General features: G+C 33.9%; 1 protein-coding gene across 2 annotated transcripts in view; it reads right to left on the minus strand.

Moving 5' to 3' along the window:
• Nucleotides 1-19,983, minus strand: part of PGGT1B (protein geranylgeranyltransferase type I subunit beta) — a 59,570-nt gene that overhangs the window by 22,520 nt on the left and 17,067 nt on the right. For both annotated transcript variants that reach the window (XM_081298214.1, XM_081298215.1), the window contains 4 exons: nt 13,513-13,580; nt 11,224-11,375; nt 9,925-10,057; nt 3,929-3,974 (listed from right to left, as the gene is read on the minus strand). In XM_081298214.1, coding sequence (XP_081154340.1) covers nt 3,929-3,974; nt 9,925-10,057; nt 11,224-11,375; nt 13,513-13,580 — 399 coding nt within the window. The remainder of the gene's footprint in view (nt 1-3,928; nt 3,975-9,924; nt 10,058-11,223; nt 11,376-13,512; nt 13,581-19,983) is intronic.

The following is a 19,983-nucleotide window of genomic DNA, read 5'->3' on the forward strand; positions in this document are numbered from 1 at the left end:
CCCGGGTTCGATCCTCAGCACCACATACAAAGATGTTGTCTGCTGAAAACTAAAAAAAAAAAAAATAAAAAAATAAAAAAAAAAAACTTCTCTCTCACTCTCTTAAAAAAAAAAAAGTACAAAAGGCCAATAAAATAAATGAAAAATGCCCAATATTATTAGCCATCAGGGAAATGCAAATCAAAACTACAATAAGATATCCATCTCATCAAGTTAGAATGGCTATTATTAACAACAAAAAATAATAAATGCTGGCAAGGATGTGGAGAGAAAGGAACCCTTATAACACTGCTAGAGGGAATGTGAACTAGTAGCTACTATGCAAATGAAGTCAGCATATAAAGCAGACACCTGCATATCCATGTTTATAGTGGTACTTTTCGTGATAGCTATAAAGGAAAGCAGCTCAGGTACTCATTAACAGATACAGAAAATGTAATGTGTGTGTATAACACAGAGAGTATTATTCAGCCATAGAAAAGAATGAAATTCTGTCATTTGCAGGAAAATAAATGGAAATGGAGGACATTATTTCACTATTAAGCAAAATAGGTCAGGCACAGAAAGACAAGTATTGTATTTTGTCTCTCTCATATGGAAACTGAAAAAAAAAAAAAAAGATAAATTCACTTTAAAAGTCCTGAAAGAAAAGGGATTACTGGTGACTGGCAAGTGTATGGGGGACACGAGATGCAGGCTAGGAGAAAGTGGAAGGGTGGATGGATATGATCAATTTACTGTGTGTGTGTGTGTGTGTGTGTGTGTGTGTGTGTGTATGGATATATTGCAATAAATCCCATCAATCTATACAACCAAAAAATTTTATTAAAGAAAGGAAGTTAAAAAAGAAAAAAGGAAAGATGAACTGAAATTAAGAGGTATGAGGAAAAAACAAAGATGGTGAAGAAACCACATACAATTAATTAGAAAGCTGTACAAACAGAAGATGATATTTCAAGAAACAAGCAGGGAGATAAACATTTTCAATGCTTCAAAGAACAGAAGATGAGAAATAAGCAAGACATACTGGATTTGAAAAATAAACTTTAAAAGAGAAACTTCTTAAGTTGTTGAAGGCTTACATGGAAAATTAAAGAGTAAGTTAGATGTGATGGCACATGCCCGAAATCCCAGCAACTCTGGAGGCTGAGGCAGGAGGATCACAAGTTTAAGGCTAACTTCGGCAACTTAGCAAGGCCCTAAGCACTTAGCAAGATCCTGTTTCAAAATAATAAAAAAGGGCTAGGGATGTGGCTCAGTGGTTAAGTGCTCCTGGGTTCAATCCCTGGCACCAAAATAAATAAATAAATAAATAAATAAATAGATAGATAAATAAATAAATAAGTGCCATTTGCAAATATGAGCAAATAGTATTTTTGGATCACTTTTCCAAAAAAAAAAAAAAGATTAACAATAAGAAAAAAATGGGAGAAAGCAATCACCTGATGGGTCTGGCAAATTGCAGGGCTTCATTTTAGGAAAAAGTTTCATTTGCTAGCATAGATAGTGCTGAAAGAGGGAAGAAAGACTATGCCAAAGTCCTCTAGGGTAGTACTCTTTTCAGCCTCACTCACCTCACAATATATAAAGTATTTGAAAATATCTACAATTTATGGAGATGTATCAGGATACTGTGGCATTCTGATTAGGAAACTCTTTTTCTAGGGATTTAAGTCTCGAACCTACCAAGACAAACATATAGATAAAAGGCAGATATTAGTTTTTTGGCATGAACTGCAGCACATCATTGATGATCCTGATGGCTACAACCTACTCTGGTCAAACCAACTCAAAAAAATGACTTATATGCCTCAGGAAGATTTTTATCCTGACAGGAGCCTTCCAAGAGTATCATGTTTGAGCAGACCCTCTTTCATATCCCAGAAGACATAATTCCAATTTCTTGGAAATAAAAGTGTCTATCCCACAGGTCTCCTGTGCTGGTAAAATGTTTGCCCAGCTAGAGTGTTACAAAGAGCATTACAGCTGTGAGCTATCTTTTCTGAAATTTTTAGAGTCAGCCTATTTTCTCTTAGTATCACTACAAATCATATGGATGAACCAGCAATGTAACTGTTAAGAAAACTGGTTAAGACCTCCTGGACAAAGTCTTTTTTTTTTTTTTTTGGTACTCAGGAATGTACCCAGGTGTGCTTAATCACTGAGCCACATCCCCAGCCCTTTTTAATATTTTATGTAGAGACAGGGTCTCATTGAGTTGTTAAGTGCCTTGCTAAGTCGCTGAAACTGGCTTTGAACTCATGATCCTCCTGCCTTGGCCTCCCAAGCTGCTGGGATTACAGACATGCACCAACGTGCCAGCTGGACGGAGTCTTTAAATTAAAGACTTAACTTTGTTAAAAATAACTTAAATAGTTAAGTCTTAAAATAACAAAGCTCTCTCCTGTAGGATAAGTCTCAAGGACAGTATGATACCAGCTTGTCAAGAATGATCATGTGCTGAAGAAATCAGCTCTCTAGTTATGACCTTTGACATCACAAGCTCAAGATAATTCCCTCCAGAAAAGAAACATGTGACCTATAAAGAGGCATGATGACCATCTATACCTGTGCAAAGCACCCTAAAACTCCCCCTTGATATTCTATCGTAAGCAGCTTCTTCCCTTTCCCTTCCTATAAATTTCTCTGATACCTACCACCTGACCAGGGAAGCAGATTTGAGCTTATCGCTCCTGATCTCCCTGTTGGCGGTGCAATAACACTCTTTTTGCAATAACTAGTGCCATCAGATGGGATTCTATGTGCTTAGGCCAGTGAGCCTTTGCTGCTTAGTATATCTATCACCAGTTCCACCTACAAGCAATCGTGTATAACTTCAATACACACAAGAATTATGGTGCCAAAATTACAGTATGATTTCAGAGGAAAATCCAAGATAGTCCTCCACATACCCCTAGTAACACACACCTACAAATATCTAAGTTGAAGGAAGGAGTAAAGATGCAAGAGAAGGAGGAGATATCTGATAGCACAACATCCTGGGAGATATGTAAGGATATGGGGTCAAGGGATATAAAATTTTTATATATGTTTTACAGTTTACAAGCAACTTTCCCCTTTATTTTTTATAATCTAAAGAAAGATAATTATTTCCACTCTGTTGAATTGAAGAGAGGAGTCAAGGTCACACAGCTGGTGCCAGGATCATGGCCCAAAGACTGATCTGTTCTTCCTATTCTATTATGCTAGCAGAGGGATGGAGACAACAAATGAGCATATTTAAAAACAAAACAAAACAAATTAAAAAAAACCCAAAACCTGCTGTGATGAAGAGTAATCTGGACGACTCCTTTTTAGAAAAGGAGAATGCAAGTTTATTTACTTCTGAATGGCAACTTCAATTTCAGAGAGTTAAAACTATTGATGTGCTGACGAACTTAATGACTATCATCTCACTATTTGACTTCTGCCAAAAGTGAGGAAAATTTGAGAGAAGAGACTATTTATGAAGTTATTAAACCTATGTTAAATAGCAAAATGTTTTATGGCTATGTCTATGGATAATTATATTAAGGAACAAATTTTCATCTTTTCATTGAATTTGATTCATGTTCTTTGGTCTGGTCTTTTAACATTATGCCCGAGAAAATAACCTGCTGTTTTCTAACAAAGGTCAAGAAATAATCCCAAGATATTTTCGTGCGGCTAACACTTGAATAAGTCACTAGAAAATATTGTATGAACACTAGTTTGAATGATCCCTTAATGAATGTTGACTCAAGAGGCTTCAAATAGGTACAATTGTATCTAAAGAAAGAAGCAGGAAAGTGACAAAGAAGATAATAAGGCTACATCAAGGTCTGAGACAAATTTCAGATTGTTCAAAGATAGTACCTTTCATATTGGCTATAACATGATGCTGTTTAAAGAAACAAAAGAAACTACACATTCATTTAAGATGTCTTACCATGAGATTCAAGTCCAGCTCCCTGTGCCAGCCCATTGTCATAGGACTGAAAAAGAAAAATATTATTTAGTTTAATAGGAAAAAATATGGAATAATAAATGACTAAAAGTTGCCATTGTGGGTTTTGTTTTAAAAATCTTTTATCCTCGCTTTTCCTTTATAACTTTCAAAATTTGCACTTTTCTCCACAGAGAAGTAGAAGTAGGCATTTTCCAAGTAACTGATCTTTTATTCACTAAGTCAAATCACTAAATGCATACAATTCTGAGACTAGATTGTTCAAAGATAGTACTTACATATTCAGTTTTTATCTAATAAAGCTCAAACCCCTCCTTCTCTCCCATTTGCAACTACGTAAGAGTTGAGTGAAAATATAAGGATTTTAGAGTCATAAAACTTTATAAGCATGAAACAAATCTGTTGGGACAGTTTGGATTTGCTGAAGGGTAAGAATTGCCTAAATTTCAATCTCCCCATATTGTTACAAAAATCAAAACAGAATAAGAATAAAATTACAAAACTTAAACCTTAGCAAAGCAACAAGAAATTCTTAAGCTACAGATTACCAATTGTCTATAGAAAAAGAAATATCAAATTTCAGCAACCCACCTGTCAAATCCCTAATATACTTTTTAAAAAAATTTATTTATTTTTTGATTTTTAAAAAAATGACAGCAAAATGCATTAAAATTCATATTACACATATAGAGCATAATTTTTCATATTTCTGGTTGTATGTTCACACCAATTTGTGTCTTCATACATGTACTTTGGATAATGATGTCCATCACATTCCACCATAATTGCTACCCCCCTGCCCCTCCCTTTCCTTCCTACCCCTCTGCCCTATTTAGAGTTTGTCTATTCTTCCCATGCTCCTCCTCCCTACCCCACTATAAATCAGTCACCTTATATCAGAGAAACATTATTTTTTTTTGATTGGCTAATTCCACTTAGTATTATCTTCTCTAACTCCATCCATTTACCTCCAAATGCCATGATTTTATTCTCTTTTATTGCTGAATAATATTCCATTGTGCATATGTGCCACATTTTTTAATCCATTCATCTATTGAAGGGCATTTAGTTTGTTTCCACAGTTTAGCTACTACAAATTGTGCTGTTATAAACACTGATGTGCCTATGTCCCTGTAGTATGCTGCTTTTAAGTCCTTTGGGTATAGACAGAGGAGAGGGATAGTTGGATCAAATGGTGGTTCCATTCCCAGTTTTCCAAGAAATCTCCATACTGCTTTCCATATTGGCTGCACCAATTTGCAGTCCCACCAGCAATGTATGAGTGTATCTTTTTCCCCACATTCTCACCAACACTTATTATTGTTTGTCTTCATAGTAGCTGCCATTCTGACAGGAGTGAGATGAAATCTTAGAGTAGTTTTGATTTGCATTTCTCTAATTGCATTTTTTATATATCTGTTGACTGATTGTATGTCCTCTTCTGAGAAGTGTCTGTGCAGGTCTGTGGCCCATTTATTGATTGGGTTATTTGGGTTTTTTTGATGTTTATCTTTTGAGTTCTTTATATACCCTAGAGATTGGTGCTGTATCTGATGTGTGAGGGGTAAAAATTTGCTCTCAAAATGTAGGCTCTCTATTCACCTCACAGATTTTTCTTTTGCTGAGAAGAAACTTTTTAGTTCGAATCCATCCCATTTATTGATTCTTGCTTTTAATTCTTGCACTGTACTTTTTACAAAGCAAGAGTGATTTGTGAAAAATCACAAGAAAAATAAGGGGGGGGAGGGTGGAGGGGGATTATGATAGGCCTGAAATTCGCCTAAAAAAAAAAAAATCACTGCCTAAAAAAGAAGGTTCACCTAATACCAAAAACACAACAATTCTTGCTTTGCATAGTTCCAATATGTACAAATTCCAATTATCATACCTTTAAAACTAAAAATAATTCAACTTCAATAAGTGTATTAACTATAACTGCATAAATTATAAATTTTTTAGTCCACATGTCATTACATAAATAACAGATATATATCATAACCAGTGGCAAATTACATCCTCCTTTTCGAAGTCTGTTAGTAATTGGTCACTGCATACTGTTCAGTTCACACAGTGAGCATATGGCTGTACTGATTTTTGTCCTTCGATGACAAACTCACATGCTGTTTTACAAAAATGCATAATGAAAAGAAAGGATTACCCACAAAAAGATGAAAAGTACAGCAAAGAAATAAAAACAATAACATTGTAAATAAACATGAAATCAAATAGTTACAGAAGAAATAGTTGTCACTCAAAATTTGAAAATGCTACTGCTTGAGAGGTTCTAGATATGCAATCACAAGAAACAAGTGAAAGTGAAATATCAACTTGAGTAAGGAAAGGGGTTGAGATGAAAAGGATAAAGATGTTCTAGAGAATTGCTGCTGGAAAAAATGCAACAATCTCAGAGATATTTCACAACACCAAAAACACAACGAACATACTTAAAACTGTCTGAAACGTGGAAGGGAGTATGACTGTTGGCTAGACAAATTAAAAATTGCTCACTTCTTATAATTACTTATGTAATGAGAAGGCAAAGTGTTGTTCAAAGAGAACACTTTAATTCTCATATTTCTAATGTTTTAAAGTTACAGTGTACTAAATATTAATTTTATTATTAAAAATTCTGCATACATTTGTTCCTGACAGTAAGATTTTCATGTTTTGGCAAAAAATTTTAAAGGTCATAGAACAATTACCATTTTCTCTACTGATGATTAAAATCACTTTGCATAATTTCAGCTTGCATGGTTATCATTATGGTTTGGTACTTCTATGCAAATCACGGACAGCCTAATCTGAAAGAGGCCTGGTAAAATGAAGCACTAAATATAGTGAAGGGATTTAAAATGGTTCACAAGTCAAGGTGGCAGTTCTCAAAGGGCATGACTTTTGGTGAAGAAAGTCAAAAAGGAAGAGAGGCCCTCTGAAGATCAGGTAATAAGGAAAACTCAAAAGAACCCGAGAAACAAGAGAGAACCTCTTTTCTGCCAGAAAGAGCACAAAACACACAACCCTTTCCCTGCTACTAAAATGAGTCATCCACTTCAGAAATCATACTTAGTTGCATTAAAAAGTATGTAGCCTTAAAGTAAATTCTTTTAAGAAAAATAATCCATGAAATTACTACACACAAAAGAACATACATAAAACTGAAATCCCTCACTTTTTTTTTTCTTTTCCAAAAAATGAGAACAATGGGGAAAAAGAAACACCCAAAACCAGGCCTTCGGCCTGATTTTGTATAGATCTTTAAAAAATGGTCCATTTCACTCATAATAAAAGAAATGCAAATTAAAAATACACTGACATCATTTTCAACCACCAGGATACAAAGATAAAAATACATTCTATTGGCAAGGCTGTATGAAAACAGGCATTTGTCTACATTGGTAGGAATACAAACTGGTCCATCTGCTTTGTAGAGAAAATAAGATATATCTAATAAAATTACACATATATTTGTTTAGCTTTTGTTTTTGATACCAGGGATTGAATGCAAAGATGTATAACCAGTGAGCCACATCCTCAGCCCTGTTTTATTTTTTATTTTGAGACAGGGTCTTGCTAAATTGCTGAGGATGGCTTTGGACCTGTGATCCTCCTGCCTCAGCCTCCAAAGTTGCTGGGATTACAGGCATGTGCTACTGTACCCAGTATGTATTTAGCTTTTGATCAAGCAATTCCACAATCACAAATTGATCCTGAAAAATACACCCCTAACAAAATACATAAACATACAAGCATGAAGTTATTAATTATAGCACTGTTCAGTGCTCTATATGTAGATTGTTTGAAAAAACTATGACATATTTACCCACTGGAGTAATATAAAATTGTTAAGAATGAGGAAAATCTCGATGAACTGACAAATGATTTTTAAGGTGTACTGTTCAGTCTACAAAAAATACACTACCAAAACAAACAAACTATAGTATACTATACTTCCAGTTAAAAAAAAAAAAAGAAAAAAGAAAATATACATGTCTTTTCATCAAAGGCAGAGAGAGAAAAGAAAATCCAAATATTAATGAGAATGGTTACCTATGGTAAATGGGAATAAGATGTTAAATCTGGGGGTTAAGAAGGGTTTGGAAGATGGAAATAATGAGTCAAACTTCTATGACTGCACCTTTTTTGCTGTGACATTCAGAACCAAATTAATGCTTCATGTTAATAAACAAAAACCAACAAATTGGAGGGCAGGGTGCAGAATGGGAGGAATCCAAACAGAAACAAACTTAACTGGTATTAGATTAGAATCTGAAGTATTTATATGAACTTGTGTTTTTTAATAAACTGATAAAAAGGACACAGAATGTGTATACAGAGGGTATCTACATATGCTTAACTAAATGTATTCATGTCTGAACTCTGCATGGTGAGAGAGGGCCTAAAAGCAACGATATCACAATACTAATGAGCATACTTGGTATCCATATCCCTAAATATCACCCCCCAATACAAACCAGGGGTCCATGAAGAAATTACTGATTTCAGGGCTAAGACTGGGAAAGTAAACTTGGAATAACTGTGTCAGAAAGCAAAAGGTCCTTGAAGAATGAGGAAACATGTCAAAAGGGCATCGAAAATGAGTCAGCCTGAAAGGTTCTCATTAGTCAAATCTAAGACAATCCGAGCATTAAAGTAAATAATGGTAGTAGCAATTATATTTCACTAAATAAAATAAGAATCTAGAGTCCATGAAGTACCAAGAAATCAATCTTACTGCCCTTATTTCCAAATTCTTGATGGAAGAGATGAGGCATACATTATTACGGAAGTTCTCATACACTACCAATAATAATCTAGTCAGTGTCATCAACATAACTCACCATACTTCTTCTAATATAGGTGATGGCCTTTTTCATCGCCTGACCAGTTATTCAGCATATAGCAAATACAGGAAGCACAATACACAAATCACATGTCATTTTCACTGCCTTCTTGAAGTAGTAAATAAACAAAGGCAGTGAGGAGATTTTTCCCAAGAGAATTTCAATTACTATTTACAGAATAAATACTAGGGCTAGAAAACCATTAATGTATACTAACAACATTAATGGATAAAATACTAACTACAAAGAGAAAAATGTTAACTTTACAGAGAAACCAAGTGGGAAGAAATAAGGCAAATTAACATGGCTTACCTCCGAACACAATGCACTGCGAAGACAGTATTATTTGTGTACCATTCATGCCCAAAATGCATATACCTAACCTCCTAATATAAATCTCTCTTCCTTTTAAAAAATTCCTTTAAGGATCTTTTCTTTCTGTATCCATACCTTTTAAAAATTTGTGCTATAGTAGATCCTATAAAATCTGAGCCACAGTTACATATTCAGTTAAAACCAATTCCATTCCTCTAAGAACTTAAATTTTCATTACAAAATACTAAAATGCCAACTAAAAGTTAAATTAACGGTCTTGAAAATTCTAATTTACAAAATTTAAAATCTTCATATTTGGGAAGCAAATATGGAAACCTGGAAAGCAGCACTTCTATTTCCTTCAGGTTTGTTTCTTCTCTTTTTAATTTTAATTTAATTTAAATAAATCAACAATATATTAAAAAATTCACTATTTCATTCAGACTTCAATTTTATATTTGAGATGGAATAGAACAAAGAATAATTATGGCTGAGACTAAGCATTCCTTATTATCACCAATAAAAAGATTAAATTACACTGTGTGAAAGAACAGCATTTTTATTTTGGTATCAGCCTTAAAATAAACTTTGTGTTACACACACACACACACACACACACACACGTATTAAATTTTAATGGTCAAGGAGTTGATCTGCTCTTTAAGACTATTTCTATATAGTGTTCTGATATAAGAAGTACCAAGAAATCAATCTTACTGCCCTTATTTCCAAATTCTTGATGGAAGAGACGAAGCATACATTATTACGGAAGTTCTCATGCACTACCAACAATAATCTAGTCGTGTCATCAACATAACTCACCATACTTCTTCTAATATAGGTGATGGCCTTTTTCATATCCATGCCTGACCAGTTATTCAGCATATAGCAAATACAGGAAGCACAATACACAAATCGCATGTCATTTTCACTGCCTTCAGGTACAGCACAAAAACTGAAAATAAAACCAGTAAAATGATATTCTATTAATGCTGGACTACAATTTTTTTTTTTTTTTTTTGCAAGGGAGTTAGAAACACCTACTCTTATGTCTTACAGAAATATCTATCACTCATTCAGAAACCATGTTCTACATGTATTACATAACAGGATTATTAACCTGAATAAAATAAAATGGTCTCTAAAATCAACATTCTACTCAAAGTTCTGGTTCCTGGGTAGTATTATACACTACCATGTTACCTTTTTCCCAGATGCCACCATTCAGAATAAGCTTATTTACTCCAATAGGAGGCAAGCTGCAATACACTATTTTGAGAATTAATGGCAAAAAAAAAGTAGAAGGGAAAACCTGAGTCCTATTTCCAAGCCCATATTTTGCTTTGGGAAATTTCTTCTAAATGTATATACAGATAATTATTAATTGATTGATCATATTGTTTTGTTACACAGCTAGTTTCTGACATGTAATAATATATGTTATAAACAAAGATAAGGTATCAGTAATTGAGTTCTATAGTGAAATATTAATCATACATTCTGGCTGAAGTATTGTAGTATTTCCAACAAATTTCACTTTATTCTATAGGTCTACATTAATTTTTTCCTTCATAAGGAGCAGTGTTTTAAAAAATACTGACAGGAAAAGAAATATCAGTAGATGAGCATAAAGATGTAACAATACATCAGGATTTGTTTGCAAAGTCTTCCTTAAACTGCATCACTTTGTCAGTCTTGCAGACTTAAAAACTGTTTTGATTTAAAACTCTTGGAAAATTCTTTAGATACACTATATAACCTACCAAATAATAGTACACTATTTTTTCTAGCCTTTGAAAATATCATGTTCATCCATTTCTCCTATATCAATATTTTTAAGAAATATTCAGATAAATGTATACTTGCCTCCAAATATCAATTTTTCCCTTTAACAGGTAAATTAATTAAAAATAAAGAGATAAAAGAGTTATACTATTATAAAATTACTTTTATTTTCATTCACAAAAAAAATTCCTGGATTACTTTTTTGATTAAGCACTTAACAATGTATTCAAAAAATTTTAAGTTGTTCTAAGAATAGTACACGATCCTCTAAAGGTCTAGTTAGTATTATGTCTTTTTAAATTCCAAAACAAAAAAATAACAAGACATGACTCATACCTTCCATCTTCCAGCTGAAGGGCTCTCAAGCCTGCTAAGCAAGCTTCTTTATTTACTCTGCTTAAGTCATCTCCAAGAATAACTAAACATGAAAGGCCAGTGTAGGTCATTGCTATGTGGCCACTATCATAAGGATGAGCTGTTCCAGGATTCTAAATTAAAAATATATTAATTAATAAATTGAAATTAAAACTTATTTAATTAATTAGTTTGACATGAGGTGTTAATAAACAGTAAAACTGAATGTTATATATACCAATTTGTATACATAACTGAGAAAAATAAACTTCCATTAATCTTCCCCCTCCAGTACTGGGGATTGAACCTAGGGACACTCTACCACTGACCTATATCCCCAACCCACTTTATTTTTTATTTTGAGGCAGGGTCAAGACTAGATCCTAACTACATTGCCAAGGCTGACCTTAAATTTGTAATCCTTCTGTCCAGGACCTCTGAGTCACTAGAATTACAGGTGTGTGCCACTGTGCCCAGCAAACCTCCATTTTTATATAAGTCTCAGTATAAATATGATCACATACATTTCAGGCAACACAATATTTAAATTTATCTTAGACCCCTCAAAAGCTTTATGGAAGTAGTTACGATTCTGAATAACCCAAATTATTTGAACTTCATATTTAATCAATTTTATTACTTATAATTTAAGTCTTTATGGGAAGGGGATTGAACCCGGGCCTCCCACATGCCAGGCAAGAGCCTACCACTGAGCTACATCAACAGCCCTTTTTATTTCATCTTGAGACAAGGTCTTGCTAAGTTGCACCAGCTGGCCTCAAACCAATGATCCATACCAGGCTTGCACATAGTCTTTTAAACAGAAAAGATTTATAAAAGAAATAAAAATTTTAAATAACACAAATGTAAATTAAATACTAAAGTGTAATCATATATTTTTTAAAAATACACCTGAAAAACTAAATCATTCTGTTCCTATATAAAGTTTAATTATTTGAACCTCTACTAAAACACTAGCACTTTGGATAGCAAAAAACAAAGAAATGCAAATAGAAACTCAAAGTACTACAATTGAAAAACTGGAAATAGTGTTAACTTGAAGTATAGATATTTAGAGTTCAAATGGGTATTCCTTGCAAAGAGCAATTTATGAAGCCTACGTTCTTACACAAGGACAATTATTAGACTAATAATTCGACAAAGATAAGAAATAAGACTTAAGAGACTCATTACCACAATATGGGTGGAATTAATTTGACCTGATTGAACTGTTTCAATAAAAGTAACTATGAACAGTTATCAAATACAAAATGCGTGACTCCTTATAAGAAATCCTATAAAGACCTTGAGACTTGGCATTGTGATAGATAAAATCTGAATTAAAAACCAGTTATATTGCCAGGTGCAGTATGCCTATAATCCTAGCAACTTGGGAGGCTGAGACAGGAGGATTTCAAATTCAAAGCCATCCCCAGGAACAGCAAAGCACTCGGTGAGACCCAGTTGCTAAATACAAAACAGGGCTGGGGATGTGGCTCAGTGGTTGAGTGCCCCTGAGTTCAATCCCTGGTATATACCCCAACCCCAAAAAGTTATGTCAAATAATTCTATATGCCACAATACACATACAGTTTTATAATTAATTTCAAATATTCAGCTGATCCTACTAATTGGTTATTTTAAAAAGAACACTTCACTTGAAAAATGTAAAGTTTCCCATTGATTTCTCAATTTAAGAAAGTTTTCCTTTGAGTCTGGGTGGAGGGTGGTGGTATAAATCATTTATAGAGAGCTTGCCTTTCAAGTTTCAGACTCTGGGCTTGATCCCCAGGACCCAAAAAAAGCAGGAGATGAGGAAAAAAGGTTTATGTTTTGGTAGAATGAAAGTATATTCTTAATTCACCTTCCCATAGTCTCCTTTTTGTTTGTTAGTACTGCTTCAAATACTAGAAAATTAACACCATGACTTAATTAGATGACTTTCTTGTATAACAACTTTCTATGGTTTCCACACAGAATAAGTCGGTATAGTGTTTAATAAACTTTAAATCCAAGCAGTCACAAATTACTCACAATAATAAGAGAGGCTTTAAAAAAAAAAAAAGACATTTCTGTGTTTATGTAATTCTTACAGGAAGGGGGATACTGTTTTCCTTTAAGAGGTTTCAGTTTATAATATACATTATTAAACAGCATTTAGCCTGATTAAAACCTGGAAGCCTGGTTCTTTCTGAATAATTTCTTAGTCTTCTTTCTCACTAAAATCTTCCTACATCCCTTCTCCTATCTTCTGACCCAAAGACAACTAACCTTTGATGGATTGAACGGAATACCCAGGTATGAAGAGCCTCGGAAACCACAGCGATTCAGATTTGATCCTAGAAAATAAAACATATTTTAAATACACTTTATTTTGGTAGAATCTAAAGCAGTTTAATTATACAATCTTTTAGTAAAAGAGTGTTTTAATACCAATCTTTGTCACTGTCTCCATTTTCATGCTAGCTAACGTTAATGTTTACCATATGCCTTGTCCCTTCTAGGTGCTTTATGGGAATGCATTGAGGACATTCTATTAAATACCACTTAGAGACAAAATAGTGATTTCCTTGTATGTACCATTTATTTATAGCCTATCTCACTGCATACAAAATACTTTCATACTTCTGTATGACCATTTTTCATTTTCTCAACATATTCAATCCCACTATATATAGAAAAAGAAAACAGAAGACCAAAGGTTAAGACATATTCAAGATCAACACAACAGGTCTAGAATCCTAACTTCACACTCGGTGTCTTTTACTTTTTCTATGTTGAATTGCCTTTTTTTTTTTTTTTTTTTTTGCAGGCAAGACTGGGAATTGAATTCAGGGGCATTTTACCACTGAGCAATAGCCCCAGTCCTTTTTTTATTTTGAGACAGGACCTCACTAAGTTGCTCAGGGCCTCAGTAAGTTGCTGAGGCTAGCCTCAAATTGTGATCCACTTGTAATAGCCCTCTGAGACACTGGGATTACAGGTATGAGCCACTACATCCAGCTCAGTGTCTTTTACTTTAACTGTTTATTTACATAAGAGTAAGCTAAAGGTACAAATTGCTTTAGAGCCACAGAGGAAAAATATGTACTATGTATTTTAGTATTAGGCCACTGTTCTAGGTTATGGCTTTGAAGCATATGAAATACTATAAGTTAACACTTAAGTCTCTACTCATTCAAGGTATAGTTATTTACAATTTTTTTCCTGACTAAACATTTTCATTTTTCAAGATATCAATGGAATATAAGTTGGGAATTTAACAAAACAATTGCATCCATAATAATTATGGTTTTGACAGCTATTAGAAAATAATTCTGACAAAATGTATCAGCAGATAATTAAGAACTAATAATAAAAAAACTAAGCTGATTTTAAAATAAGCTCTGATGTGAGAAACTGCTTTCATATCTCTTATAACTAATACCTGACTAATTCAGAATAACTGTTTTTCATTCTCCTGCTTCTTCAAATCAGGTACTGTACTTGATCCAGCTTTCTAGTCCCTTATAAATTCTTTGGACAAATTAGGAACCACTAAATTAAAAACTCTACATCAACTATCTTCCCCATTAGTCTTTTTATTTGTATAAGATATTTGATAATGACTTTAGTAAACATGGTTCTCTTATTTTGCTGATGACTTAAACTGGTAAGCCATAAGACTTGCCAGTGTGTAACTAAGTCTTAAAAAACAACTATACACTCTGACCAAGTCATGATTTATATCTGAGAACCTACTTCAAATATAAGATCATAAACACAGAAATGCTTGCTGTAGTGTAATAATGGTGATAATCTAAAAATGACATAAAAGTCCAACATATCAAGTCTATCATGCTGTTATCTACTAAAAGGAACATTATGTTCCTATTAAAAACAATTATTAATAAAACTATACAACAACATGGAGAAATGTCTATGATCAAAGTAAGAGAAAAAGCAGGATACAAAACTGTGTCTGCATTATTATTTTTATAATGTAGCAAATGATAAATTTTTCAACAAAGCCTGGAAGGGAATAAACAACACAATTTAACTGCGTAGGATGATATGAACAAGGGTGTATTTTGTCCTCTGTATTATTCACTGTTTCCATAATCAGCGCAAACTCAGCAACTGTAGGCACTTACTATCTCACAGTTCTGGAAGGGTAGAAGTCCAACATAGGTTTCACCAGGTTAAAATCAAAGTGTTGGCAGGGCTAAATCACTTACTGGAGGCTCTGTAGGAACAATCTGCCTTCAAGCTCAATCAGGTTGTTAGCAGAAGAAAGTTCCTAGCAGATGTGGAAGTAAGGTCTCTGGCTATGGGCTAGGGACCCCCTGTAGTGCCTAGAGACCCTCTTCCCATTTCTTGCAAATGAATCCTTACCAGAGTCAGCAATAAAACTCAAATCCTTTCCATGGTTAGACTTTCTCTTCTCCCTTTCACTACATTTTCTATGACTGACTCCTCAGGTGGTCATGGGATTATACTGAGCCTATCTGTGTATATACATCATCCATGAATAATCTGACATTTCAAGGTCAGCTAATTAGTATTACCTTAATTCCCATCTGCGAAGTTCCTTCACAGCAGTTCCTAGATTAGTGTTTGACTGAATAACCGGGAAAGAGAATCTTGTGGGGTTGGTATCTTTAGAATGTAGTCTAACACAGCTCCCAGGTTGAGTCCCTTTATACTTCTGTTTTAATCACTCTCAAGTTGAATGAGGGGCAGTGTCAAAAAGTGTATTTTCCTATACGATATAAAATCAGCCCCCCTACCCCATGCCACTTAGGATTGCCTTTCTAAAGATTCTCCTTTCAAGCTACCAACCTGTTCAAACTTCTCCATAAAAATCTGATCCCATTTCTACTTTTGATGGAAGAAATTTCTAATTCCATCTTTTGGGTATGAGTTTATGCTCTCATTAGCAAGCTTATATTGATTTCCCTTCTGATTTTGACAATTCTGCAAGGTGTTTTAGAGGCAGACATACAATAAGAGTTCGATAAAATATTTCTGAGTAAAATATCACTTCTTTAGATGTAAATAAATAATGGCATTTGCTTGCTCATTTCTGAATTCGAGCTTGCTTACACTAATAACATTTGTGAAAAGCAGAAATGGTAATGCTCAAAATGCCATCATAAGGGTAAGAGACTATGGTGTGGACCCTTGGAATCAAACTCAGAATCTTGTTTTTCCTAGCACTATGTTCTATGGGCATGTAGAACAACCTCTTTGAGTTAGTTTCTTCCATTTTGAGCTAGGAACATTGCAAATATAACTCTTGCAAGGTTCTTGGAAGGGTTAAAAGAACATGTTTAGATTGTACTTCAGCAGTGACCAAGGTTTAATAAACAGCAACCATTTAATATCAATTATATTTTATCAAAACTGAAACAGGAAGAATTAACAGCTTGTGTGTGTGTGTGTGTGTGTGTGTGCGCGCGCGCGCGCATGCGCGCGCCAGGGATTGAACTCAGGGACACTCGACCACTGAGTCACATCCCCAGCCCTATTTTGTAATTTATTTAGAGACAGGGTCTCACTGAGTTGCTTAGTGCCTCACTTTGCTGAGGCTGGCTTTGAACTCCCAATCCTCAGGTCTCAGCCTTCTGAGCCAATGGGAATTAACATCTTTTATCACAATTTATCAAGAAAAATATCTTGAAAGTAAAAATGCCTTTTCTTTTCAAAAAAGGAGAGTACACACTAACACTATGAAAAAAGCATTTATAATCTTAAGCACCAGTCATGGTACATGGGAAAAATGTATATTTCTTGCCTTCTTCTAAACTCTCTTTGGACTACAATGCTAGAAAAATGAAATTGTTTATTTCAGTATAAATAACAGCAACAAAAAGAGATCTTAACACTTAGGGAATATGACTAAATACCTAAGAACCCATGAAAAATACTGATTACTCCTAATTAATTCTAATTAAATATTTTTGTAATGGTGCTCATTAAGAGGTCACATTAAATAATATTTCATATATATATATACATATATATATATATATATATATATATATATATATTAGTTGTTGATAGACCTTTATTTTATTTATTTGTATGTGGTGCTGAGAATTGAACCCAGTGCCTCACACATGCCAGGCAAGTGCGCTACCACTGAGCCCCAGTCCCAGCCCAAGAGGTAACATTTTTGCTACTTCAATATCATTAGGCACTCCTGATTCCTGTCAATCTCTGTTGGCTACTGGGCTAGCAATAATTCTAGTAATCTTACCTTTTCATGACATTGAGTAAGGTATAAAAGCAATTCATTCTAATTTTTAAATGAATGCATACTCCAGGTTAAGTTTAAACTTCTTTGGAGGTTATTAATAGCACCATCTAGTGTTCCTACTCAACAGCAGCAAAACAAAGTTCTTTTCTGTTGGATCTGTTTCCCCACCAGAATCAATGATAGATTTTGAAAAAAAAAAAAAAAAATAGATTTTTGGGTTCTATTTACAAATGTGGGGCCTGGAGAATCATATTTTAAGAAACAATCAATAACCACTGATTTAATGAATGCATTCTCTACTTTCCAGTCTTTATAAACTAGTTCATGCAACATGGAAGTTGTTCTCGTGGCATCCATCATTAAGTGACTTGCCAGACACTTGTAATATACAGTGGCATATACCTGTAATCCCAGTGGCTCCAGAAGCTGAGGCAGGAGGATCATAAATTCAAAGCCAGCCTCAGCAACTTACTGAGGTCCTAAGCAACTTAGGGAGACCTAATCTCAAAAATAAATAAATAAATAAAAAGGGTTGAGGATGTGGCTCGATGGTTAAGTGTCCCGGGGTTCAATCCCTGGTGCAATAAATAAAATAAAATAAAATAATCCAAGTGATTTAAGAAAAGAGAAAGTTGGGTAAATGGAAGAAGCAACAAAATTCAGAATTTATGCATGGATGCACATGAGTATGTGTGCTTCTGTGTAAATAAGTAGAGGGGTGTATTATTGAAGAATATGATTTTAGCTATCAAGTCTGCACATGAAGGACAATTATTAAGCCGACTTCTGCCTGATGTCATATCTCACTTTAAAACTTAAGAGTTTTAAATAATAACCTCCACTGTATATCATGCAGTATAAGGTAGTACATGTAGATATTCTTAAAAAAAAAGAAAATGGTTATACACTTATAGAATAAGAATTTAATGAGAGTTAAACAAGATTTATTTCAATCAAAGGAGTTGCTTTTCTTAAGAAGTAGTGTATTTACCCTCTCAAAACTGTTCTATGAAAGATAAAATAATCACTCATATGGACTTTGGAAATAAGCAGGAGTGTCCATACTCATATCAAATAAAATAGATTTCAAGCCAAAGTTAATCAAAAGGGATAAAGAGGGACACTACATAGTGCTCAAGGGAACCATACACCAACAACACATAACAATCATAAATATATATGCCCCAAACAATGGTGCAGCTATGTTCATCAAACAAACTCTTCTCAAGTTCAAGAGTCTAATAGACCACCATACAATAATCATGGGAGACTTCAACACACCTCTCTCACCACTGGACAGACCTTCCAAACAAAGTTGAATAAGGAAACTATAGAACTCAAACACAATTAATAACCTAGACTTAATTGACATATATAGAATATACCACCCAACATCAAGCAGCTACACTTTTTTTCTCAGCAGCACATGGATCCTTCTCAAAAATAGATCATATATTATGTCACAGGGCAACTCTTAGACAATATAAAGGAGTAGAGATAATACCATGCATCTCATCTGATCATAATGGAATGGAACTGAAAATCAACGATAAAAGAAGGAAGGAAAAATCATGCATCACTTGGAGAATGAACAATAGGTTACTGAATGATCAATGGGTTATAGAAGACATCAAGAAGGAAATTAAAAAATTCTTAGAGATAAATGAAAACACAGACACAACATATCGAAATCTATGGGACACAATGAAAGCAGTTCTAAGAGGAAAATTCATTGCTTGGAGTTCATTTCTTAAAAAAAGAAAAAACCAACAAATAAATGATCTCATACTTCATCTCAAAATCCTAGAAAAAGAAGAGCAAAACAACAGCAAAAGAAGTAGAAGGCAAGAAATAATTAAAATCAGAGCTGAAATTAATGAAATCGAAACAAAAGAAACAATTGAAAAAATTGACAAAACTAAAAGTTGGTTCTTTGAAAAAATAAATAAGATCGACAGACCCTTAGCCATGCTAATGAAGAGAAGAAGAGAGAGAATTCAAATTACTAGCATACGGGATGAAAAAGGCAATATCACAACAGACACTTCAGAAATACAGAAGATAATCAGAAATTATTTTGAATCCCTATACTCCAATAAAATAGAAGATAGTGAAGGCATCGATAAATTTCTTAAGTCATATGATCTGCCCAGATTGAGTCAGGAGGATATAGACAACCTAAACAGACCAATATCAACTGAGGAAATAGAAGAAACCATCAAAAGACTACCAACTAAGAAAAGCCCAGGACCGGATGGGTATACAGCAGAGTTTTACAAAACCTTTAAAGAGGAACTAATACCAATACTTTTCAAGCTATTCCAGAAATAGAAAAAGAGGGAGAACTTCCAAATTCATTCTACGAGGCCAACATCACCCTGATTCCTAAACCAAAAAAAGACACTTCAAAGAAAGAAAACTACAGACCAATATCTCTAATGAACCTAGATGCAAAAATCCTCAATAAAATCCTGGCAAATCGGATACAAAAACATATCAAA

This window comes from Spermophilus citellus, assembly GCF_964194105.1.
Source record: "Spermophilus citellus genome assembly, chromosome: 1".
In the NCBI taxonomy this organism is placed as follows: domain Eukaryota; kingdom Metazoa; phylum Chordata; class Mammalia; order Rodentia; family Sciuridae; genus Spermophilus; species Spermophilus citellus.